The sequence below is a fragment of the Heterodontus francisci genome, chromosome 37, assembly GCF_036365525.1.
Source record: "Heterodontus francisci isolate sHetFra1 chromosome 37, sHetFra1.hap1, whole genome shotgun sequence".
Lineage (NCBI taxonomy): Eukaryota > Metazoa > Chordata > Chondrichthyes > Heterodontiformes > Heterodontidae > Heterodontus > Heterodontus francisci.
Window position 1 is genome coordinate 6,876,484 of NC_090407.1, and position 25,832 is coordinate 6,902,315.

At 46.6% G+C, this 25,832-nt stretch overlaps 1 protein-coding gene across 4 annotated transcripts; it reads right to left on the minus strand.

The window, feature by feature from the left end:
* Window positions 1-424: 424 nt before the first annotated feature.
* Window positions 425-25,551, minus strand: lzic (leucine zipper and CTNNBIP1 domain containing). 4 transcript variants are annotated; one of them, XM_068016965.1, is made up of 7 exons: window positions 25,478-25,551; window positions 13,597-13,704; window positions 6,043-6,178; window positions 4,417-4,515; window positions 2,510-2,605; window positions 2,177-2,258; window positions 425-691 (listed from the first exon to the last, which is right to left on the minus strand). In XM_068016965.1, exons 2-7 carry the CDS (start codon window positions 13,695-13,697, stop codon window positions 633-635), a joined length of 573 nt encoding a protein of 190 aa, XP_067873066.1. In that variant the 5' UTR covers window positions 13,698-13,704; window positions 25,478-25,551; the 3' UTR covers window positions 425-632. The 4 variants fall into 4 exon arrangements, with proteins under 4 accessions (XP_067873066.1, XP_067873063.1, XP_067873064.1 ...); XM_068016962.1 differs by lacking the exon at window positions 25,478-25,551 and adding an exon at window positions 19,221-19,289; XM_068016963.1 differs by lacking the exon at window positions 25,478-25,551 and adding an exon at window positions 19,138-19,215.
* Between the last annotated feature and the right edge of the window lie 281 nt (window positions 25,552-25,832).

Here is a 25,832-nt window from a genome sequence, read left to right on the forward strand (position 1 = left end):
GAAAAAAGACAGAGGCGCAAGGGGAGAGCCAACTGTGCAACAGCCCCGACAAACAAATTTCTCTGCAGCACCTGTGGAAGAGCCTGTCACTCCAGAATTGGCCTTTATAGCCACTCCAGGCGCTGCTTCACAAACCACTGACCACCTCCAGGCGCGTATCCATTATCTCTCGAGATAAGGAGGCCCAAAGGAAAGAAAGAAAGAAAATAATTCATTTATTTAACTATTTCCTAACCATTTCCCTTAATGCCTCCCACATAAAAGACAGATATACTCTAAAATATGAGCAAATTCAAAAGCCCATCAAATCGACCTGGTTAAATTCTTGTTACCCAAATAAATAGCTGCTTCCAATCAAAATCTGTCAGAACACAAGATCAGTTTCTCCTGCTTTGGAGAGAAAGAACAAATGGGATACATGGAAACGACGATTTTATTTTATAAAGAAAGACAATTCAAAATGCTACTCTTAGTGTTTAAAGCTGAATACATACAGAAAAATTTGCAAAGGCTGTGCATACAAAATAACATATATACAAGTTTCATTCAGGTTTAAACAAAAAAAAAAGGACATTAAAATGTAAACAAGGAAATTAGGATGGTATCTGGAAAACTGGACGGTAAATCATTCCTCACTTCTTTGTGATTTCCACTCCAGAACTGGCAAGAGCAAGGACTTTATCTCCAGTTCCTGCAAGGTTAAAAAAAACACATTTTCTTATTGTGCTTTGTTAAAAGGTTCCCTACCATTCCATATAGTTCACGTATTTCCCCCTGTTGCCTCCCCATTTTTTGGTGATTCGAATTCCTTTACCTTCTTGCACTCTCAGTTGGTAGACCTGGGCATTCTCATCAATTGAGGCCAGAGGAATGATGAGGTAACTTGTGCCCAGACCCCTACGCCTCGGGCTTTGCGCTGAACTCCAGCAGCAGTCCAGAGTGCTACAGGGGGTGCCTCCATCTCCCACTGCAGTCTCTATTTGGATAGTGTCTGAGACCAGCAGCTCAGTGGAGATGTGAATAATTAGCAAATGCAAAATATTAAACTTTGAACTTGCTGTCAGGACCTCCTTTTCTTCGAGCATATATATAAATAAGGTTACATTAGCATATATTTGATCACAATATTAACTGATGCAAAACTACAAGCTTCACTGCCTAAGTTGTATAATTTTTCAGTTTACATTGACAATCTACTCGGTATTTATTTTGCACAGGTAAATATGCCAACAAAACAGTGCCATTTTCATTCTTTGACCTCATAATGGTGCTTTCTATCTTCATAGCTTAAGTTATTGGGACAGGTCTATTTGCACATAAGTTATGTATCATTTATGTTAAGAATTGACCCATCAGAATAAGTGATTCTGCCATTTATTTGCTCTTGGAGGATGCAAATGAAGCTCCACAAGAATTTTTACAGAACATCAGAGGCAGCTAGTCCATGACAGACACCATCACCTACAAACTGTCAGCCTGAAAACTTTGGTAATTAGAAGCGCCAACAGTTGGATATTCCTTCTGTCAAGCTGCCTCAGTGTCCCCAGACTGGGAAGAGAGAAAAAGAATAAATTAGCCAGAGTTCCCCTTTCCTGGTTATTATTCTGTGTAAGCCTGCTTGATGTTCATAGCCCTGTAGTTCAATAGCCCACTGACACTCACTGCCCAGGCTGGCTAAACCAGTTTTGATCCCCAGTTCAGTCTGTAGTTCTCAGCTGAGGCGGCAATAGGGATGTTACAATTAGCAGAGGTATCCCTAGATATGGGAGGGGGAACATTGACGAGGGACACTGCTCTACACTAGTATCCAACAACACTTGCTGGGAGCGCGAATGTCACATGAAGACCAAATCAGATGTGGGCCAAGATACTTCACTGGCAGAATAATCTGTTGACAGAGTGAAGGCTTGCCCGTGAAATCCAACCACTTGGTACAGACACGACAGGTACCTGGCTCCAGTGGAACCACACCTCATTCAACAATCAATGTCTTCAAGAGCGGAAAAAGCAGAAGGAAAAATGAGCAAGAAAAAAAAAATCTCAATAAAATAACCATTTAAATCAAACAAAATTTGTACTGCTCACTTCCACCACACTTGAAATTTGTCACAACTAATTTCACCAAGCTGCAAAATTTAACGACATGGTTACGAGACACAGGTGCATAATGACTTACCAAGGCCCCTGGAGACCTTCTCAAATTGACTGAGTGTAGCACTCGCATTTGCCGAGAGAAAAGCTTCTTCTTCTGGTGTAAGCTGAATGAAGGATCAGAATGTTAATTCTTCTTTGCAGTCTCAAAAGCAGCCCATAATCTCATTCTGCACGGCAACATTTGCTTATATATTCTATTACAAGGACTATTCATTGCAAGATAATATACCACAATCACAGCATCACTGGTCAATCACTCAGATTCATCAATTTGTGCCTTATTGCAAGATTATCTCATATAATTAGCAGCAATTCTTCAACTGTTTGGGCATAATATTGATTTTTAAATCGTTACCTTTTCTTCCAGCTTCCTCAGGGCTGTAAGCACCTCAACCTTCTGCTGCATGTAGACATCCCTTGGCAGTTTTCCTACAATTACATCCCTCTCCATCTGAAAGAATAGTGTAATATCAAAGCTGAATTGCTAAGATATATTAACTACAATTATTTCACACTGACATTGTGGGCAGTGCATTTTTCAAAATGCACCCACATTTTCCTGAGAATGGTTTCGAAAACAGATTCTCTGAAGGTTCTCCTACAGGCCAATTGGCAAAGAAATGTGTTAACTGAGCTACACAGATTGGAAGAACCAAGGTTTGCTTCCTACTCTGTGAAGCTACAATTTTCTGAGCATCCCTACAAAATGGATGGGAAAACCAGCCTGAGTTTATCGCTCAACCACTATCCAGTGATCCATACTGGAAAATATGCATGTATAAATACTACGCAAGGTCAGATCTGGCTTCACAATGATGTCCTCTATGATTGGATAGTCAACCAATACTTCAACACTGGGTTCATGTAGGAAGAATAGCTATTTTGAAAAGGAATGTTGCCAAGGCTTGAAAATTGCAACGATGAGGAAAGATTGGATCGGATAGGGTTGTTTTCCTGAGAACACAGGAGGCTGAGGGGTGACTTAATTGAGGTGTACAAAATTATGAGGGGCCTGGATACAGGAGACAAGAAGGACCTGTTTCCCCTAGCGGAGTGGCCAATTACCAGGCGGTACAGATTTAAGGTGATTGGTAGAAGGATTACAGGGGTCATGAGGAGAAACTCAGAGGGTGGCGGGTGTCTGGAACTCACTGCCAGGAATGGTGGAGGCAGAAACCCTCAACTCATTTAAAAGGTACCTGGGCTTGCACCTGAAGTGTTGTAACCTGCAAGGCTACAGACCAGGTGCTGGAAGGTGGGATTAGAATGAGCGGCGAGACTTTTCAGCCAGTGCAGACATGGTGGGCCGAATGGCCTCTTTCTGTGCCATAACTTTTCTATGGTTCTAAGGAATGAGAGGGTGACCAGCTATTTAAAAACCAAGTCAGACCCTGCAGTAGAGAAGGAATGAAAATTAGGGGAAAATAAATAAGATTCTGAATCAGTAACAAGTCCAACACAAATCAAAGCTACTAAATGTGTTCCTACTACGGATTGAGGGTAGCAGAGTGGTTATGTTACTAGGCTAGTAATTTAAAGACATGAGTTCAAATCCCACCATGGCAGCTGGGAAATTTAAATTCAATCAATTAAACAAAATTAAATCTGGAAAAAAAAGCTAGTATCAGAAACGGTGACCATGAAACTACCAGATTGTTGTTTAAAAATCCATCCAGTTCACTATTGTACTTTAGTGAAGGAAATCTGCCGTCTTTACCCAATCTGGCTTATGTGTGACTCCAGACCCACAGCAATGTGGTTAACTCTTAACTGCCTCTGAAATGGCCTGGCAAGCCACTCAGTTGTATTCAAGGTGGCACTCAACACCCTTCTTGAGTGCAATTAGGGGTGAAAAATAAATGCTGGCCTTACCAGCGTCGCCCACATCCCGTGAATGAATAAAAAAGTGAAATAAAATAGCTGTCATTTGGGCTTCTCCAGGAGCTCCTCAACCCCTTGAATTGAAAGGAAAATAATTAACATAGAAAAACATACAAGATACTTCATGATTGATGCACCCCAATCTTTTGATAATCATTATCCGCCGGGACTTAAGAAAGTAATCTTGTAATATTACTTTGTTCTAATGAACTTAGTACAGGGATGAAAGGGTTAAAACAATAACATGGTGGCAAATATTGAATAACCATCATTTGCAATACCATCTGTCTTGATTCTAACCTTCTTGCTTCATATTCAGAAGTGTCAATGGCACCACTGAACCTTTCAGCAGATTAATCAGAATCACTGTGGGGTGCTCACCTCCGCCAGTCTAGTCCGCAGCTGTCCAGGCTGCTGCTTTGCAAACATTCGGATAACCTCTGGAGTTTTAAAGGCCTGACTAATAGCTGCTTGGATTGCCTGCCGAAGAGAAGGATAAAAAAAAAAGATCAAAAGCTTTAACAAGATTGCCACAAAAATGAACCTGAATGAAGCACACCAATAAATGCCCTAAATACAATCTCCTTACAGCTCCAGGAATAAGATTCCACGCAAAGGTTTATGCTGAATATTGCCCAAGAAAATATGACGGAGTTAATCGGCATTTAGTTGTGAAATTGGGAAGATGCAGCCACATCAAAGCCATTCTCCAGCAGGAGTGCTTCAGTATGGAAAGGGATATTGTATTCAGGACAGTTTACTTACTATCTGACACATGACTCAGCCAAGCTCACTCCCTATTCATCAGTCAAGGGTGCGATCTGAATCCCAACATCTCCTAGTTAGGTATACAACACTGGCACTGAAACGACCCAGCTATCTTGCTTCCTTTCTGTATTTCAGGGGTAAGTCCTAGTTACCATGTACCCCATTCCATTTTCTATTTTATTCCAGCCTCTGCTCAACATTACCTTCTGACATTCGGCGCTTGTGTAGAATTGTAAGTAGATGGTCTCAAGATTCAGTGAGTAAATGCACTCATATGGCAACAGGCAGTCTTGACAGACTTCCAACTCAACCCTAATTAAAGCTATAATTGAGCTGAAAGGCCCATTGCCACTCAGTAAATTTGCTTTGTGCTGTAGCTGCGAAATATCAGCAGAAACTATAAGCACTCACTTCACCTGGTGCAGGAAAACCACAGTTAACCCACTTTCCCACCTCATACTTGACTCTGTTGTAAACAGAAACTGCTGTGCTGCATAAAGTCAATAAGGCAAAATCCTGTCCACAATCAAATCATCGCATCCAAGAAAGACACAAGTCTTTGATTAAACATTCTGCTTTCAACTTGTGGCACAAGCTGTTTGGGAAAAAATTGCAAATATGAAACATTAAATCAGCCCAGTACCTGAGACACTGAAGCGTGAATTGGGAGGTAGAATATCAAACCCAAGTCTCAGATAAATCTGTGCTTTGAAACAGCATTTCTGACAAGACTGTTAACTATCCCTTTTCAGGTATTGCTGAGGCAGGGGTGGAGTGGGAGGAATGAAAATTACTAATATTAAGTTAACTTACTGTAGGAAAACATCATAAGGTGCTCCACTTGAGCATAATAAGACTAAAATTAATACCAGGCCAAAGGAGCGATTACATGCAACGAATACTGCAGATTCTGGAAATCGGGAATAAAAGCAAAATACTGAAAGCCCTTTTCCCTGCCTCTGCACTAGCTTGTGAACTTAAATCTCTAACTTCTTCCAGTTCTATTGAAATGTTAACTCTGTTTCTCACACCACAGATGCTCCCAGACCTGCCGAGTGCTGCCAACGTTTTCTATTTTTGTGAAGGAGATATTGCTACAGATAACTGAAGTTTAAACCTTTTGATGCAAAGAGTATCTCCCAGGGAGGACAGTGAGTTAACACAGGCGCAATTCAATTCCTGCTGCCCTGGACAGTCCCAGCTTGAAACAAATACAAACTCGTCAGCTGCACTTCTTACAAGTTGCATTCCGCTGAGTTCATCAACTAACGTCATATCCCCAGACATGATTTTCTTCAGCGACTCGTTCATTTCACTCAGCTGTTCCAACGTTTCCTGTTTTGTTTCTTCATATTCTTCTGGCTCCAGGTCCTCTCTGAAATGGGGGGAAGAAAAATAGTTCAATAAACGTGCCTGAAACTTCAGATCTACATGATAGATTTCCAGACACCTGCAACAATCATTCCACCTTTCAATAGAGTATTCTATGGATTACCATAATCGGACATTTTCCTCCTCCTGCCCCCTTTTCTGACAGTATAGAATTTCTCACTAGGGTACAGTACCGTAGACACTAAGAATCCTTGTTTACTTTGTTCATTGATGAGCCTTAACAATTATTGGCAGCAGAGATTATGGGGAAAAATAATGATCCTGTTCTCACCTGAAGCGGTAACCCTTGATCAATTTTCTCTTTCTTAATTCAGGGTTGCAGCAGCCAATTGCAATGCACCATAACGCCATGCCAATGAGATCAATCAGCTCAGCACGGGCCAGTGATCAAACCTGGGACTTTCTTAATCTGTGGCTTAGAGACATTACATAGCTACAGAACTATTCATTCTTCCAGATAAGGAAAATAGTTCTCTGTGTAACAAAGATTGGCTTGTCAGTCAAAGGCCAACAAACATGGCACAAGCACAGTTCAAATATCCATTCAACATGCGTGCTGATCCAAGAATTTTTTTCAACTTAAGTTATTTTTATTCAACCGCTTAATTTTGCTTGTAATTTGTATTAGGATTATGTATGACTACAACATATAGTGATTGCTAAGATTCTAATCTTTTACATTTTTTTTGAAATAAACTCTGTTCCTCTCTTTAAGCTTTTCTCAGCCTTCATTTTATTTATCACAAATCCTTTTTTTCGATCTTTCGCCTGCCATGTTACGCTTCTCCATAGAATTACCAAACAATTCACTTCAATGATTGCAAGATAAATCCATTTAGTTCCTACTTTTCATTTTCACTGAACTCATCTGTAGTTTTTTTTTAAATCTAGCCACAGTGAAGAGGGGCAGCAAACTGAGCTGTGCCCTCTGCTCTATCCCTGACATATTGATTAATCACAAGGAGGTATAAGCAGATATTTTGGGAATGACCCAATGTTGCATCGTCCCGCCCCTCCTGTCTCACAACTACCACAGCGAAGATTGGGAACCCATCCTGTGCGGAGCATTCATGTCCTAAAATACGTGCCGGGATTTTATGGAGCGTTGGTGGCCCCCGTCCACCGACTGGAAAGTCAGGGGCAACCCCATTTCTGCCAGTCATGGAAGCCACAACCGGATTTTACATTGTTCAGGAAGTTTAATTGTCTATAGTCGTGTCTTTCACAGGAAGTCCTGCCCTTAAGAGCTGCCAGCCAATCAGTGTGCAGGTAGGGTTGGGGCTCACCGGGGTGTGAAGAGTGGGGGTCTTCCAGTGGGGGTGGTGAGAGGCCACCAGGGTATACCAGAACCAGCAGGAAGAGGCCCTTAAGTGGCATAAGGGCGGACGACCCACCTACCTCTGGTAAAATGGCAGCGGCCGCAGGAAGGCGATGGGCACAGGCCCCCACACTATCCCACCCAATTATACACCACCCACCCCCCAGTCCATGTGCCCCCCACACTATCCCACCCAATTATACACCACCCACCCCCCAGTCCACTCTCAGGTGGGGGGCATAAAATCCCAGCCCATAGCGTGGCATGAGCTAGTGCACCCTGGCACTGCCCTACATCCACCCCACCACATACAGTTTTGTTTGTACTGTAAAAATCCTTCCTTTCATATATACCCAGACTGGTTTCAATCTCACTTTGAAGAGCTGGAACCTGTCATAGCCGCTAAGCGCACTGCACTTTTGAACTACAAGAAAGCCCCAGCGAGTTAACATCCGTAGTACTTAAAGTAGCCAGAAGCACTGCACAAAGAACAGCCAGGCGCTGCACAAATGACTACTGGCAACACCTATGCAGTCGTATTCAGCTGGCCTCCGACACCTGAAACATCAGAGGAATGTATGATGGCATTAAGAGAGCTTTTGGACCAACCATCAAGAAGATCAGCCCCCTCAAGTCTAAATCAGGGGAAATGATCACTGACCAACGCAAGCAAATGGACCGTTGGGTGCAGCACTACCTGGAACTGTACTCCAGGGAGAATGTTGTCACTGAAACTGCCCTCAATGCAGCCCAGTCTCTGCCAGTCATGGATGAGCTGGACGAACAGCCAACAAAATCAGAACTCAGTGATGCCATTCATTCTCTAGCCAGTGGAAAAGCTCCTGGATAGGACGGCATTATTCCTGAAATAATCAAGAATGCCAAGCCTGCTATACTCTCAGCACTCCATGAACTGCTTTGCCTGTGCTGGGATGAGGGAGCAGTACCCCAGGACATGCGCGATACCAATATCATCACCCTCTATAAGAACAACGGTGACCGCGGTGACTGCAACAACTACTGTGGAATCTCCCTGCTCAGCATAGTGGGGAAAGTCTTCGCTCGTGTCGTTTTAAACAGACTCCAGAAGCTGGCTGAGCGTGTCTACCCTGAGGCACAGTGCGGCTTTCGAGCAGAGAGATCCACCATTGACATGCTGTTCTCCCTTCGCCAGCTACAGGAGAAATGCCGCGAACAACAGATGCCCCTCTACGTTGCTTTCATTGATCTCACCAAAGCCTTTGACCTCGTCAGCAGATGTGGTCTCTTCAGACTACTAGAAAAGATTGGATGTCCACCAAAGCTATTAAGTATCATCACCTCATTCCATGACAAAATGAAAGACACAATTCAGCATAGTGATGCCTCATCAGACCCCTTTCCTATCCTGAGTGGCATTAAACAGGGCTGTGTTCTCGCACCTACAGTTTGGGATCTTCTTCTCACTGCTGCTCTCACATGCATTCAAGTCTTCAGAAGAAGGAATTTTCCTCCACATAAGATCAGATGGCAGGTTGTTCAAACTTGCCCATCTTGGAGCGAAGACAAAAGTACGGAAAGTCCTCATCAGGGAACTCCTCTTGGCGGACGATGCTGCATTAACATCTCACACAGAAGAGTGTCTGCAGAGACTCATCGACAGGTTTGCGGCTGCCTGCAATGAATTTGACCTAACCATCAGCCTCAAGAAAATGAACATCATGGGACAGGACGTCAGAAATGCTCCATCCATCAATATCAGCGACCACGCTCTGGAGGTGGTTCAAGAGTTCACCTACCTAGGCTCAACTATCACCAGTAACCTGTCTCTCGATATAGAAATGGGAAAGGCGTCCACTGCTATGTCCAGACTGGCCAAGAGAGTGTGGGAAAATGGCGCACTGACACAGAACACAAAAGTCCGAGTGTATCAAGCCTGTGTCCTCAGTACCTTGCTCTATGGCAGCGAGGCCTGGACAACGTATGTCAGCCAAGAGCGACGTCTCAATTCATTCCATATTCGCTGCCTCCGAAGAATCCTTGGCATCAGGTGGCATGACCGTATCTCCAACACAGAAGTCCTTAAGGCGGCCAAGATCCCCAGCATATACACCCTACTGAGTCAGCAGCGCTTGAGATGGCTTGGCCATGTGAGCCGCATGGAAGATGGCAGGATCCCGAAGGACGCGTTGTACAGCGAGCTCACCACTGGTATCAGATCCACCAGCCGTCCATGGCTCCGCTTTAAAGACGTCTGCAAACACGACATGAAGTCCTGTGACATTGACCACAAGTTGTGGGAGTCAGTTGCCAGCGATCGCCAGAGCTGGTGGACAGCCATAAAGGCGGGGCTAAAGTGTGGCGAGTCGAAGAGACTTAGCAGTTGGCAGGAAAAAAGACAGAAGTGCAAGGAGAGAGCAAACTGTGTAACAGCCCCGACAACCAATTTTATCTGCAGCGCCTGTGGAAGAGTCTGTCACTCTAGAATTGGCCTTTATAGCCACTCCAGGCGCTGCTCCACAAACCACTGACCACCTCTAGGTGCTTACCCATTGTCTCTCGAGACAAAGAGGCCAAAGAAGAAGAATCCCAACTTTATTAAAGCAAAAATTTATGGAATTAATTATCTATGATATACCACCATCACTCTGTGGTGTTCTTCTACTGTGATAAATTCAAAAAAGAAAATGTTTGGCTTCTTGGGCACTTTCTTTTGGGCCTCCTTATCTCGAGAGACAATGGATACGCGCCTGGAGGTGGTCAGTGGTTTGTGAAGCAGCGCCTGGAGTGGCTATAAAGGCCAATTCTGGAGTGACAGGCTCTTCCACAGGTGCTGCAGAGAAATTTGTTTGTTGGGGCTGTTGCACAGTTGGCTCTCCCCTTGCGCCTCTGTCTTTTTTCCTGCCAACTACTAAGTCTCTTCGACTCGCCACAATTTAGCCCTGTCTTTATGGCTGCCCGCCAGCTCTGGCGAATGCTGGCAACTGACTCCCACGACTTGTGATCAATGTCACACGATTTCATGTCGCGTTTGCAGACGTCTTTATAACGGAGACATGGACGGCCGGTGGGTCTGATACCAGTGGCGAGCTCGCTGTACAATGTGTCTTTGGGGATCCTGCCATCTTCCATGCGGCTCACATGGCCAAGCCATCTCAAGCGCCGCTGACTCAGTAGTGTGTATAAGCTGGGGATGTTGGCCGCTTCAAGGACTTCTGTGTTGGAGATATAGTCCTGCCACCTGATGCCAAGTATTCTCCGAAGGCAGCGAAGATGGAATGAATTGAGACGTCGCTCTTGGCTGGCATACGTTGTCCAGGCCTCGCTGCCGTAGAGCAAGGTACTGAGGACACAGGCCTGATACACTCGGACTTTTGTGTTCCGTGTCAGTGCGCCATTTTCCCACACTCTCTTGGCCAGTCTGAACATAGCAGTGGAAGCCTTACCCATGCGCTTGTTGATTTCTGCATCTAGAGACAGGTTACTGGTGATAGTTGAGCCTAGGTAGGTGAACTCTTGAACCACTTCCAGAGCGTGGTCGCCAATATTGATGGATGGAGCATTTCTGACATCCTGCCCCATGATGTTCGTTTTCTTGAGGCTGATGGTTAGGCCAAATTCATTGCAGGCAGACGCAAACCTGTCGATGAGACTCTGCAGGCATTCTTCAGTGTGAGATGTTAAAGCAGCATCGTCAGCAAAGAGGAGTTCTCTGATGAGGACTTTCCGTACTTTGGACTTCGCTCTTAGACGGGCAAGGTTGAACAACCTGCCCCCTGATCTTGTGTGGAGGAAAATTCCTTCTTCAGAGGATTTGAACGCATGTGAAAGCAGCAGGGAGAAGAAAATCCCAAAAAGTGTGGGTGCGAGAACACAGCCCTGTTTCACACCACTCAGGATAGGAAAGGGCTCTGATGAGGAGCCACCATGTTGAATTGTGCCTTTCATATTGTCATGGAATGAGGTGATGATACTTAGTAGCTTTGGTGGACATCCGATCTTTTCTAGTAGTCTGAAGAGACCACGTCTGCTGACGAGGTCAAAGGCTTTGGTGAGATCAATGAAAGCAATGTAGAGGGGCATCTGTTGTTCACGGCATTTCTCCTCTATCTGACGAAGGGAGAACAGCATGTCAATAGTCGATCTCTCTGCACGAAAGCCACACTGTGCCTCAGGGTAGACGCGCTCGGCCAGCTTCTGGAGCCTGTTCAGAGCGACTCGAGCAAAGACTTTCCCCACTATGCTGAGCAGGGAGATTCCACGGTAGTTGTTGCAGTCACCGCGGTCACCTTTGTTTTTATAGAGGGTGATGATGTTGGCATCGCGCATGTCCTGGGGTACTGCTCCCTCGTCCCAGCACAGGCATAGCAGTTCATGTAGTGCTGAGAGTATAGCAGGCTTGGCACTCTTAATTATTTCAGGGGTAATGCTGTCCTTCCCAGGGGCTTTTCCGCTGGCTAGGGAATCAATGGCAACACTGAGTTCCGATTTGGTTGGCTGTATGTCCAGCTCATCCATGACTGGTAGAGGCTGGGCTGCATTGAGGGCAGTCTCAGTGACAGCATTCTCCCTGGAGTACAGTTCTAGGTAGTGCTCAACCCAGCGGTCCATCTGTTTGCGTTGGTCAGTGATTATGTCCCCCGATTTAGATTTGAGGGGGGTGATCTTCTTGATGGTTGGCCCAAGAGCTCTCTTCATGCCATCATACATTCCTCTGATGTTTCCAGTGTCTGAGGCCAGCTGAATATGGCTGCATAGGTGTTGCCAGTAGTCGTTTGCGCAACGCCTAGCTGTTCTTTGTGCAGTACTTCTGGCTGCTTTAAGTGCTGCGGATGTTAAATCGCTGGGGGCTTTCTTGTAGTTCAAAAGTGCAATGCGCTTAGCGGCTATGACAGGTTCCAGCTCTTCATTATGAGATTGAAACCAGTCTGCATTTCTCTTCGCACTTTTGCCGTAGGTGGTCAAAGCTGACTCATAGATGGCGTCTCTGATGTGGGCCCACTTGGTCTCAGCATCCCCTGTGGGAGTGTTTTGAAGGGCTGTTACAAGTGAATTTAGAAATTTTTGTAACAGCTGTGGGTGAGAAATTCTACTCGTGTTGATGCGCGGGTGGCCCTTCTGCTTGGAATGATGCAACTTCTTTGGTCTGAGTCTAACCTTGCTGCACACCAGGGAGTGGTCGGTGTCGCAGTCCGCACTGTGGAAGCTGCGTGTGATTTGAACACTGTTTAAGGCGGCTCGCCTTGTGACAATGAGGTCTAGCTGGTGCCAACGACGTGATCTTGGGTGCCTCCATGAAACCTGGTGACAGGGTTTAGTGTGAAAGAACGAGTTGGTGATGCAGAGGTTATGATAGGTACACAACTCAAGCAGTCTCTGCCCGTTCTCATTCATCCTTCCAACGCCATAGCGCCCAAGGCAGGAGGGCCATGAGTCATGGTCGGCCCCAACACTGCTCCTGCAATAACACTGGTAGTTTCCCATTTCGATTGCTGCTATCCTTTGAGATCAGATGCCAGTGATGACTGTCATTCACATCAGCTTGTGAAGATTCAAGGTGGGGTTAGTTTCAGCAATTGTCACCAAGCTGCAAAGTGACGTACAACATGGCTGTGGATACTTAGTGAGGTTTTATTCAGGGGGAGGGCGGGAGCCGGGGTAATGAGAAAGAGAATGTGAATGACATTACTTCGACAGTTCATTTGCCCCTACCATTGGCACTGTGCCTTCAGCTGGCTAGGCCCTACGCTCTGGAATTCCCTCCCCAAACTGCTCCACCTCCCTCTCCTATAAGTGACTGCTTAAAACCTACCTCTTTGATTAAGCAATTGGTTGCCTGTTCTAATGTCACCTGCTTTGGCTAGGTGTTACTTTTTGTTTGATTATGCTCCTATGAAACTTCTCGGGATGTTTTACTATGTTAAAGATGCTATAGAAATGCAATTTGTTGTCACTAAACCAGAAGGACACTACCCACCACCTGATGATTGACCATCAATGGCAGCAGTAATGAGCGGCACATTTTACACGTGAAGGAAGTGACAGGAGGAAAAAGTAAATAAAAACTATTAAAACAGAAGTTTTTGACTGTTACTGAATCATACCTGCACGCATCGAGATCCTGTAACTGCTGCATCAACCTATCCATCTGCTCCTCTAAGTTCTGCTTCAGTTTACTTGTCTCACTCTTTCCTCGTGATGCCATCTTTATCCTAGATTCAAGACAAACAGGGATTATCCTTAGTAAATCCATTGTTAAATATTTGCAGGGGATATTTGATAAATGTTCCTCAGTTGAGTGGCAGAGTATTTTCCAGATCTTATGTTCCTTCTAATTAAACCAGAGAAGTACATCTCCTTTGAAAAAAGTGTTTAATCTGGCAGGAGTTATCCACTCAGTTGCTGTACAGGTACAATCCCCCTACACTAGTTAGCAGGTCTCATTTAGAGTGGGCCTATTTCCACTGTCTATTGTGATTCTAAGAAGTTCCCTTCCATGAACAAGTTTCTCCAATTTAAAAACTGAAAATGTTGGAAATACACAGGTCAGTCAGCCTCTGTGAAAAGGCACGTTCTGATGTTTCAGGTGTCCATCAAAAGTCTTGAAATGTGTATTCCCAGCATGAAGTCATATGAACTAGGAGCAGGAGTAGGCAATTCAGCCCCTCGAGCCTGCTCCGCCATTCAATACGATCATGGCTGATCTCATCTCGGCCTCAACACCACTTTCCTGCCCGTTCTCCACAACCCTTCAAACCTTTACTAATTAAAAATCTGTCTATCTCCTCCTTAAATTTACTCAATGTCCCGGCATGCTCCGCACTCTGGGGTAGTGAATTCCACAGACTCACGACCCTTTGAGAGAAGTAATTTCTCCTCATCTCTGTTTTAAATCTGCTACCCTTATCCTAAAACTATGACCTCTTGTTCTAGATTGCCCCACAAGAGGAAACATCCTCTCTATGTCTACTTTGTCAATCCCCTTAATCATCTTATATACCTCAATTAGATTCTCCTCTCATTCTTCTAAACTCTAGAGAGTAAAGGCCTAAACTGCTCAATCTCTCTTCATAAGACAAATCCCTCATCCCTGGAATCAATCTAGTGAACCTCCTCTGAACTGCCTCCAATGCAACTACATCCCTCCTCAAGTAAGGGGACCAAAACTGTGCGCAATACTGCAGGTGCGGTCTCGCTAATGCCTTGTACAGTTTCAGCAACACTTCTGTTGTGGCACAGTGGTGCAGTGGTTAGCACCGCAGCCTCACAGCTCCAGCGACCCAGGTTCAATTCTGGGTACTGCCTGTGTGGAGTTTGCAAGTTCTCCCTGTGTCTGCGTGGGTTTCCTCCGGGTGCTCCGGTTTCCTCCCACAAGCCAAAAGACTTGCAGGTTGGTAGGTAAATTGGCCATTATAAATTGCCCCTAGTATAGGTAGGTGGTAGGGAAATATAGGGACAGGTGGGGATGTGGTAGGAATATGGGATTAGTGTAGGATTAGTATAAATGGGTGGTTGATGGTCGGCACAGACTCGGTGGGCCAAAGGGCCTGTTTCAGTGCTGTATCTCTAAACTAAACTAAACTTCCCTACTTTTATACTCTATTCCTTTAGCAATAAATGCCAAAATTCTATTGCCTTGCTTATTACCTGCTGCACCTGCAGACTAGTTTTCTGCGATTCATGCACGAGGACACCCAGATCCCTCTGCACCAAAGCACTCTGAGGTTTCTCTCCATTTAGATAATAATTTGCCTTTCTATTCTTCCGACCAAAGTGGATAACCTCACACTGATCCACGTTAAAATCCATCTGCCAAATTTTGGCCCATTCACCTAACCTATCCATATCCACTTGTAAATTTCTTATTTTTTTATTGCAACTTACTATCCCACCTATTTTAGTGTTATCTGCTAATTTGGCTATAGTACCTTTTATCCCTGCATCCAAGTCATTAATATATATTGTAAATAGTTGGGGCCCAAGGACCGAACTTTGTGGTACCCCACTAGTTACATCTTGCCAACCAAAAAAAGACCCATTTATCCCAACTCTTTGTTTTCTGTTGGTTAGCCAATCCTCTAACCAAGCTAATAAATTGCCCCTAACCCCATGTGATTTTTAAGATTGAAGTTTTTCCTTCTTATTTTTAAAGTTTCTCTGCTTTTTGGCTCAGCTGGTATTAAGGAGAGAACTGTGGTCCTTACGCATTCTATCTTTTTGGTAATGGCGCTGATGTTAAACAGGTGAAAGAAAGGAAAATCAATATTAGCCAGTCTGACAAAGATCAGCAAGAAGCTGATACAGCATAAGACCATAAGAAATGGGAGCAGGAATAGACCATACACCCCCTTGGGCCTGCTCCGCCATTCAATAGGATCACAGCTGAACTTCTGCCTCAACTCCACTTTCCCACCTGCTCCTCATATTCTATGACTCCCTGAGACACCAAAAATCTGCCTACCTCAGCCGTAAATTTATTCAATGATGGAGCATCCACCACCCTCTGGACTAAAGAGTTCCAAAGATTCACAACCCTTTGAATGAAGGAGTTTCTCCTCATCTCAGTCCTAAGTGATCGATCCCTTATCCTGAGGCTGTGACCCCATGTTCTAGATTCCCCAGCCAGGGAAACAACCTCTCAGTGTCTACCCTGTCAAGTCCCTCCAGAAACGCGTAAGTTTCAATGATATTGCCTCTCATTCTTCTAAGCTCCAGAGAGTACAGGCCCAACATACTCAGCCTCTAATTATAGGACAACCCTCTCATCCCAGGAACCAATCTAGTGAACCTTCGCTGTACTGCCTCCAATGCAAGTATCTCCTTCCTTAGCATAGTTCTTAAAGTGGCCCAGACCAAACTGACTTACCAAGATTCCTCATGGAAATACATTCCCTTCAATATTTATTCCCCTTTCCATTTTTCTCCTATAACTTTTCTCTTCTGAAAGCAGTGACTCATGTAGAGAGGTCCTCCTGTCCTTTGTCCAAGTGGCCACTTCTTTATGTCTTAGCTGAGTTAGTACACACCAGTGAGCTACCACAACGGCAGCCATCAAAGCTGAGTCCAACCTACTTCCACACACAAATACCTCCAACAGAGATCACTGGACAGTGATTTGCAACAGAAACCCTTACTTGTCCCATCACCCCTTTTGTCATGTAATCTCTCCTGCCTTCCACCCTCCCTCCTTTCCATGCCTCTGTACTTGCTTAAAACCTACTATACATCTAACTTCATCTGTGGCTCTCATGCCTCGGAGGCACAAAGTCTGGGTTCAAGTCCCACTCCAGAACTTAAACACAGAAATCAAGATTAACACTCCAGTGCAATACTGAGGGAATGCAATACTGTCTTTCTGATGAGACGTTAAACCGAAGCCCTGTCTGCCCTCTCAGGTAAACATGAATGTTCCAGTGGCACTATTCCAAGAAGAGCTGGGTGTCCTGGATAATATTTATCCCTCAATCACCATCACAAAAACATGATGATCTGGCCATTACTACATTGCTGCTTGAGGTGTGCAAAATTGGCAGCTGTGTTTCCTACATTACAACACTGACTACACTTCAAAAAAAAGTACTTTCATTGGCTGCAAAGCACTTTGAGACCCCTGGTGGTTGTGAAAGGTGCAATATAAATGCAAGCCTTTCTTTTTATTTCCTGCAATTCCAGAAGAGGTCATTTACCTGAACCATTAACTCTATTTCTCACCACAGATGCTGCCTGACTTGCTGAGTATTTCCTGCAATTTCTGTTTTTAGTTCAGATTTCCAGCATCCACAGCATTTTCCCCATCGTTAGCAGCTTTGCCTTCTGCTGTCTAGGTCCTGAGCTCTGGAATTCCCTCCCAAGATATTTCCAATTCTCTCCCCTCCTTTAAGAAACTCCTTCAAACCTACCTGTTGGGCCAAGGTTTTAGACAGCCTTCAGTGTTACTTATTATCTGAAATAGCATCGACTCATTTAAGGGTTATCTAGATATGTATATGGGGGGGGGAAAGGAATAGAAGGATATGGTAATAGCGTGAAATGAAGAGGTGTGGGAGGAGGCTTGTGTGCAGTATAAGCACCAGCACAGACCTGTTGGGCTGAATGGCCTGTTTCTGTGCTGTATCAGTCAGTTGCTTCCAGGTTCGATTTTCAGTTTGTGCTGAGTTAGTAAAATGATACAATTAGGTTGAGGAGATGCAGCTATAACCCGGGGGAAGATATCAGCCAGAGTCCCTCCTCTTTATAGCTAGCTATCTGCTAACACCTGGTAGAAATGCATGTGTTAAGATGCTGAATTATATAAATTAGGGCAGGAAGATGAGACAGAATTTTCAGTAAAACACAGTGAAACATTTGGTGGAATATTGCAGCTTGTTAATTGGACCTTCTAAAAATGTATTTTTTGGGGGAAATAGTTAATTAAGTTGCATTATTGGTGATGTAGTATCAATTATACAACTGAAGTTTAATGAAGATTGCTCAGGCCGATCATTAGTGATCTTAGCCAGGAAACCAAAACACTGCTCAAGAGGGTCAGGCATTGGGGGGGGGGGGGGGGAGTGTAGAGAATTGCTGACTGTCAAACTGGACTTCCACAGCATCTTTGGAATTGTCTATCCAAGAGCTGTGGATGCTCAGTCATTGAGTATATTCAAGGCAGAGGTTCTAAGGGAATTAAGGGAAATGGGGATAATGTGGGGAGGTGGAGTTGAGGGAGATGATCAGCCAGAATCTTCTTGAACGGCAAAGGAAGTTCAAAGGGCCGAATGACACACTCCAGCTCCTATTTATTGTTATGTTCTGATATAACCTGCTTATTCCCTTTGTCAAGGAAACAGGGCAAAATGTCTCAACTTAAGGGTGGTACCTCGAGAACTGCAGCACTCTCTCAGTTATCATAAATTGATCGAGGTGTTCAAAATCACGAGGGGTCGGGACAGAGCAGATAGGGAGAAACTGTTCCCATTGGCAGAAGGGTCGAGAACCAGAGGACTCTGATTTAAGGTGATTGGCAAAACAAGACGACGACATTTGACAGTGAAACATAGTCTTTTTTGGGCGGCACAGTGGCGCAGCGGTTAGCACCGCAGCCTCACAGCTCCAGCAACCCGGGTTTGGGTGGTTGTTGGTCGGCACAGACTCGGTGGGCCGAAGGGCCTGTTTCAGTGCTGTATCTCTCTATGACATGAAGAAAAACTTTTTTGTGCAGAATCTGGAATGCACTGCCTGAGAGTGTGGTGGAAGCAGGTTCAATGGAGGCTTTCAAAAGAGAATTGGATAATTATCTAAAGGGAAATAATTTGTAGGGCTGCAGGGAAGAGACTGGTGAGTTGCTCTTGCAGAGGGCTGGCACGGACACGATGGGCTGAATGGCCTCCTTCTGTGCTGTAACCAGTCTCTGATTCTAAATTGGAAAGCGCAGACACGGACCATTCGGCCCATACTGGTGTTTCTGCCCCACGAGCCCCCCTCTCCCCAGTATAAGCTTCTGCTGTTTTCTCCCTCAATGAGCTTCCCCGTCAGCCGAGACTAGGACTTGGAATTGTGGCTCTCCCGACTCCAGCCAGATTGGCAGCGACTGGGCCTGTCTCTAGGCCCGGGGGGTGGGGAGGGGAGACAGGCTTGAAAGCTGCGGGTGTCGAGCTCACACCGACCCCAGAGTTCGGCCACCGGCGAAATCCCCACGACTGACTGCCCCTCCCCGGGGAACGGCTTCTTCCCCGTCCTCCACACTCACCTTTGCGCACTGGGGGAACCGCCAGGCGACGGATCTACTTCCGGCTCGCTGTCCAATCAGGACACGGCATCGGGCGCTTTCTGTGCCACATTCAATCGGGTCCCTCGGAACAACGGAACCCGAACATCTATTCCGCCCTATTCTGATGATAGGTCACTGACCTGAAACTACAACACAATTTCTCTCCCCACGGATGGTTCCAGACCTGCTGAGCATTTCCCCCACTTCGTGTTTTTATTTCAGATTTCCAGCATCCACAATATTTTGCTTTTGTCTGCTATTCCTCCCCTTCCCTTTTCTCTGCTGTTTGTGCTCTGGGAGACTGAATCTGACAGAACAGAAGGAGGCCATTCGACCCATCGTAACTCTGCCAGCTGTTTGAAAGAGCTATAATATTAGTCCCATTCGGATGCCCTTTTCCCGTAGCCCTGCAAATGTTTCCGCTTCAAGCATTCATTCAATTCTCTTTTGAAAGTTATTAAAGGTTGGGATCAAGCAGTTGGGATCTTGCAGTTGGGCGGGGTGGGGGGCGTAATGAGAATTGTCTGGAGGATTGGGTCTTGGGTCATTTCCTAGGGAGCTGGGAGCAGAAGCCTATAAAGGGGTGAATGGAACCTGGGGACTTTACTGTGGATAAGTAGCGAAAGATTGTTTCTGCTGGCAAGCGAATGGGGAACAAGTGGATAGAGACTGAGATTCTCATTGAAAGAACTAAAGGGGTAGAGAGAAGGAAGGTTTTTGAACTAAGGGGCTTGGGATGTTTCACCAAACGTGACTATCGAGGCAGAAACTCAAACATCATTTAAAAGGGAGTGGGAAATGAGATTACAGGAAAGAGCGGTGTCTTCAGAACAGGCTGAATGACCCTGTGCCATAATTTCCACCATTCAAATGAAAATTCTTCTTTATTGAGTCCGAACCCAGGGAATGGTTTAAAACTGTTGGTGCTGAGCTGAGTTTAGGGCAGTGTGCCCTGTGAAAGGTGCCCCAAATACTCATCATTCTGCCTTTTGTGTGATCACTTAGCTTCCTGTGCTGTACTACTCGATGATTCTATCATTTGGTCCATTGAGTCTGTACCAGCCCTTTCAAAGAGTAATCAGGTTGATCAATGCCTGTTGGTTTTGACATGTGAAGGCCATGGATGTTCCCTGATCAAAGTTGTCACCTTCATACAGAACCTGAGTCCAAGAGATCTCTAGCTGGATTTTCAAAGGGGCAGGGGCTTGGGAGCCAGCGCAGATGCGATTCGAAAATCGCCATCCCAGGGGTCGTGTCCAGAACCCAACAGCTCCAGGACAGTATGCAAAGGGGTGGTGGAGGGAACAGGGAAGCTGCTCAGCTCCAATTAATGGCCCATTGAGTTCACGGAGGACCACGTTGCAGGGTGGGGTGGAAGGGGCTACATTCGGTTGGGTTCACAGCAGGTAGGCAGCAAAGATTTTTGGTGGGAGATGAAATGTTTTGGGTCCAATGGGAATCTCGCACAGGCCCAGTGCATGATATCTTTTATTTTGGAAGCGCTGCCTCAACTTTTTATTCCGGCCCTCCGCGGAGCTGCTTGCTCTCATCAGCAAGGCAGCGGCATGGCTCGTTGCGGCTGCCGCCTGCCCTCGTCACCCGCGCTGTGCGGGCAACTCCCGCCTCCCCCAGACCCTCGGCACCACTGATTGGGCGCCTGCTGAGCTCAACATCTGCCCAATTAGAGCATTTATATTTTACGATTGCATTAGCTGAGACACTGGGTTGGGACCTGGAAATCATCCAGGTGTTAGGTTCCTGTCTGCAGTTTGAAAATTCAGCCCCTCTTTTCGCACTGGTCTGTATTAAAGCCTGGTTCGGGTATAAAATTATAACCCGACCCGACCACAGCCAACCTGAACCAAGCCAGAGAGTCCTTGAATTTTTTTCCGCTCCCGACCCGACACGGATATCCTTCATCCGTTCCGGCAGCAGGCTATTCCTGCAGATGGACTTGTGGGGTAAGCCTGATCCCATGACTTCCCGGAAGCAGCACTGTCCAGCCCAACCCAAGCCCGAATGCTGGACTCGGAATATAGACCCAACCCGAACCCAACACATGTAGTCGGGTCTAGTCGGGTTCGGGTCGGGTATGTAATCGGGTCTGGTCGGGTATGTAATCGGGTCTGGTTGGGTTCGGGTCGGGTATGTAATCGGTTCTAGTCGGGTCTGGTCGGGTATGTAATCGGGTCTAGTCGGGTTCGGGTCGGGTATGTAATCGGGTCTGGTCGGGTTCGGGTCGGGTATGTAATCGGGTCTGGTCGGGTTCGGGTCGGGTATGTAATCGGGTCTGTTCGGGTCGGGTATGGAATCGGGTCTGTTCGGGTTCGGGTCGGGTATGTAATCGGGTCTAGTCGGGTTCGGGTCGGGTATGTAATCGGGTCTGGTCGGGTTCGGGTCGGGTATGTAATCGGGTCTAGCCGGGTTCGGGTATGTAATCGGGTCTGGTCGGGTTCGGGTCGGGTATGTAATCGGGTCTGGTCGGGTTCTGGTCGGGTATGTAATCGGGTCTGGTCGGGTTCGGGTCGGGTATGTAATCGGGTCTGGTCGGGTATGTAATCGGGTCTAGTCGGGTTCGGGTCGGGTATGTAATCGGGTCTGGTCGGGTTCGGGTCGGGTATGTAATCGGGTCTGGTCGGGTTCGGGTCGGGTATGTAATCGGGTCTGTTCGGGTCGGGTATGGAATCGGGTCTGTTCGGGTTCGGGTCGGGTATGTAATCGGGTCTAGTCGGGTTCGGGTCGGGTATGTAATCGGGTCTGGTCGGGTTCGGGTCGGGTATGTAATCGGGTCTGGTCGGGTTCGCGTCGGGGATGTAATCGGGTCTGGTCGGGTTCGGGTCGGGTATGTAATCGGGTCTGGTCGGGTTCTGGTCGGGTATGTAATCGGGTCTGGTCGGGTTCGGGTCGGGTATGTAATCGGGTCTGGTCGGTTTCGGGTCGGGTATGTAATCGGGTCTGGTCGGGTTCGGGTCGGGTATGTAATCGGGTCTGTTCGGGTCGGGTATGTAATCGGGTCTGTTCGGGTTCGGGTCGGGTATGTAATCGGGTCTGGTCGGGTTCGGGTCGGGTATGTAATCGGGTCTAGTCGGGTTCGGGTCGGGTATGTAATCGGGTCTGGTCGGGTTCGGGTCGGGTATGTAATCGGGTCTGGTCGGGTTCGGGTCGGGTATGTAATCGGGTCTGGTCGGGTTCGCGTCGGGGATGTAATCGGGTCTGGTCGGGTTCGGGTCGGGTATGTAATCGGGTCTGGTCGGGTTCTGGTCGGGTATGTAATCGGGTCTGGTCGGGTTCGGGTCGGGTATGTAATCGGGTCTGGTCGGGTTCGGGTCGGGTATGTAATCGGGTCTGGTCGGGTATGTAATCGGGTCTGGTCGGGTTCGGGTCGGGTATGTAATCGGGTCTGTTCGGGTCGGGTATGTAATCGGGTCTGTTCGGGTTCGGGTCGGGTATGTAATCGGGTCTGGTCGGGTTCGGGTCGGGTATGTAATCGGGTCTAGTCGGGTATGTAATCGGGTCTAGTCGGGTTCGGGTCGGGTATGTAATCGGGTCTGGTCGGGTTCGGGTCGGGTATGTAATCGGGTCTGGTCGGGTTCGCGTCGGGGATGTAATCGGGTCTGGTCGGGTTCGGGTCGGGTATGTAATCGGGTCTGGTCGGGTATGTAATCGGGTCTGGTCGGGTATGTAATCGGGTCTGGTCGGGTATGTAATCGGGTCTGGTCGGGTTCGGGTCGGGTATGTAATCGGGTCTGGTCGGGTTCGGGTCGGGTATGTAATCAGGTCTGGTCGGGTTCGGGTCGGGTATGTAATCGGGTCTGGTCGGGTTCGGGTCGGGTATGTAATCGGGTCTAGTCGGGTATGTAATCGGGTCTGGTCGGGTTCGGGTCGGGTATGTAATCGGGTCTGGTCGGGTTCGGGTCGGGTATGTAATCGGGTCTAGTCGGGTTCGGGTCGGGTATGTAATCGGGTCTGGTCGGGTTCGGGTCGGGTATGTAATCGGGTCTGGTCGGGATCGGGTCGGGTATGTAATCGGGTCTGGTCGGGTTCGGGTCGGGTATGTAATCGGTTCTGGTCGGGTTCGGGTCGGGTATGTAATCGGGTCTAGCCGGGTTCGGGTATGTAATCGGGTCTGGTCGGGTTCGGGTCGGGTATGTAATCGGGTCTGGTCAGGTTCGGGTCGGGTATGTAATCGGGTCTGGTCGGGTTCGGGTCGGGTATGTAATCGGGTCTGGTCGGGTTCGGGTCGGGTATGTAATCGGGTCTAGTCGGGTTCGGGTATGTAATCGGGTCTGGTCGGGTTCGGGTCGGGTATGTAATCGGGTCTGGTCGGGTTCGGGTCGGGTATGTAATCGGGTCTAGTCGGGTTCGGGTATGTAATCGGGTCTGGTCGGGTTCGGGTCGGGTATGTAATCGGGTCTGGTCGGGTATGTAATCGGGTCTGGTCGGGTTCGGGTCGGGTATGTAATCGGGTCTAGTCGGGTTCGGGTATGTAATCGGGTCTGGTCGGGTTCGGGTCGGGTATGTAATCGGGTCTAGTCGGGTTCGGGTCGGGTATGTAATCGGGTCTAGTCGGGTTCGGGTATGTAATCGGGTTCGGGTATGTAATCGGGTCTGGTCGGGTTCGGGTCGGGTATGTAATCGGGTCTGGTCGGGTTCGGGTCGGGTATGTAATCGGGTCTAGTCGGGTTCGGGTCGGGTATGTAATCGGGTCTAGTCGGGTTCGGGTCGGGTATGTAATCGGGTCTAGTCGGGTTCGGGTATGTAATCGGGTCTGGTCGGGTTCGGGTCGGGTATGTAATCGGGTCTAGTCGGGTTCGGGTATGTAATCGGGTCTAGTCGGGTTCGGGTCGGGTAGCCAGGCTTTAATCTGTATAAATGTAAAAGTTAACCAAATAGCCATGTCTCCATCTAGTGGTGATCAAAGGGATTTCAATGACATCACAAATTGTTTTCAAAAAAAGCTTGCTAATGATAGGCATTAATATTAAAAAGGCTGAACGATGCATTGATAATTTACATTGAAAACCAACAAAATGTAATTTTTTCAAGTTTTATTTATCTCAATTAGGAACTTTAAATGATTTTGAATGTTTTCAAAATCCCTTTTGGTAACTCTGCTTCTTTTTACATTTGCCATCCCGTGTGAACATTAAGCCTGACCAAATGCAGAGTTCCATGCCATTCCAATAACCGGTCTTAACCCCCAACTGCAGGAGAGCACCGTTTACTCCACCAATGTGAATGTTTCCCAAAGCAACCACCCTTACGGCTGAGCGAGAACCACCCTATGAATTGAGACCTCATTGCATGTAAGAGTCTTAGAATTGAAGAGGGGAGGACTTTGAGCCCACACACCCTGGTTACATTCAAATCCAAATCCTCAAGGTTAAAACTCAGTAATCTAAATTAACGTGGCATCAAGTCCTTCAACTTATATATATTCCTTTTTAAGACTTTAGACAACCTTTCCAGAAAGTATCCCGTATGCCTTTTTAAGCACATTATCTACCTGTCCTGTTACATTCAGGGATCTATGGACATGCACTCTAAGATCCCTCTGTTCCAATAAACTTCTCAGTGTCCAATCATTGTGTATTCCCCTACCTTGTTTGTCCTCCCCAAATGTATTACCTCACACTTCTCCAGATTGAATTCTGTTTGTCACTTTTCTGCCCATCTAACCAGTCTATCAATATCTTCCTCCCGTCCACAGCTTTCTTCCTCACCGTCAACCACACGCCAATATTTGTATAATCTACAAACTTCTTAATTATACTCCTCCTCATCTACAACTGTCTGTGATGTCTGCTCTCCTGTAATTTTGGTACAACCCTGATTTTAATGACTCCATGATTGGCTGCTGTGCTTTCAACTGACTGGGGCTAGGCTATCAGCTCTGGATTTCCCTCCCTGTCTCTCTCTCGCCTCCTTTAAGACGTTTCCTAAAACCAACTCTGACCAAGCTTTTGGTTATCTTCCCCATTGGTTAGACCACACTTAAGAATACTTTACATAGTCTGCTTTCCATATTATAAAAATAATATAGAGGCACTGGAGAAGGTGAAAAGATTTGCAAGGATGTTGCCTTAGGTGGCTCAGTGTCATATTGCGTTTGATAACACTTCTGTGATGCATTTTGAGACATTTTAGTACATTAAAGGCGCTATATAAATAAAGTTGTTGTTGTAAGGTGTCTATCACTACTCGTTCTCGAAACACGCACCCCACATCCAACTCACCCTCCGTGGTGTCAGTCACTTTCCTCTTGGTGCGGTTGTCTTCTTTCTCTTATGGCTCATTCACGTCCTCAGTGTCGATTGTCATAATCCGACTGGTCTCTGTTTCTCATTGTGTTTGATGTGTTTGGGGGGGGGGGGGGGGGGGCCCACAAATCTATAGCTTGACTCAACACTGATGTGCAATAACACACAGTCCCAGCAGATGAGTGCTGGCTGCCCATTCCGTTAAAAAAAAAAGGAACATTTTGAAAGAAAAATTGTAAAAAATATACGATTTAATCTTCAACGATGGAAAAAAAAAACTCACACCTGAGACCCCTATGAGTTACTGAACCTGGGACGTTCTGCTGTATAT

Coding starts and splice junctions, on each gene's coding strand:
- lzic (XM_068016965.1), bottom strand. CDS start 13,697: ATGGCATCACGAGGAAAGAGTGAGACAAGTAAACTGAAGCAGAACTTA. Junction 6,179..13,596: donor CAGGATCTCGATGCGTGCAG/GTATGATTCAGT, acceptor CCCCCATTTCAG/AGAGGACCTGGAGCCAGAAG. Junction 692..2,176: donor GAAGGTCTCCAGGGGCCTTG/GTAAGTCATTAT, acceptor TTAACCTTGCAG/GAACTGGAGATAAAGTCCTT.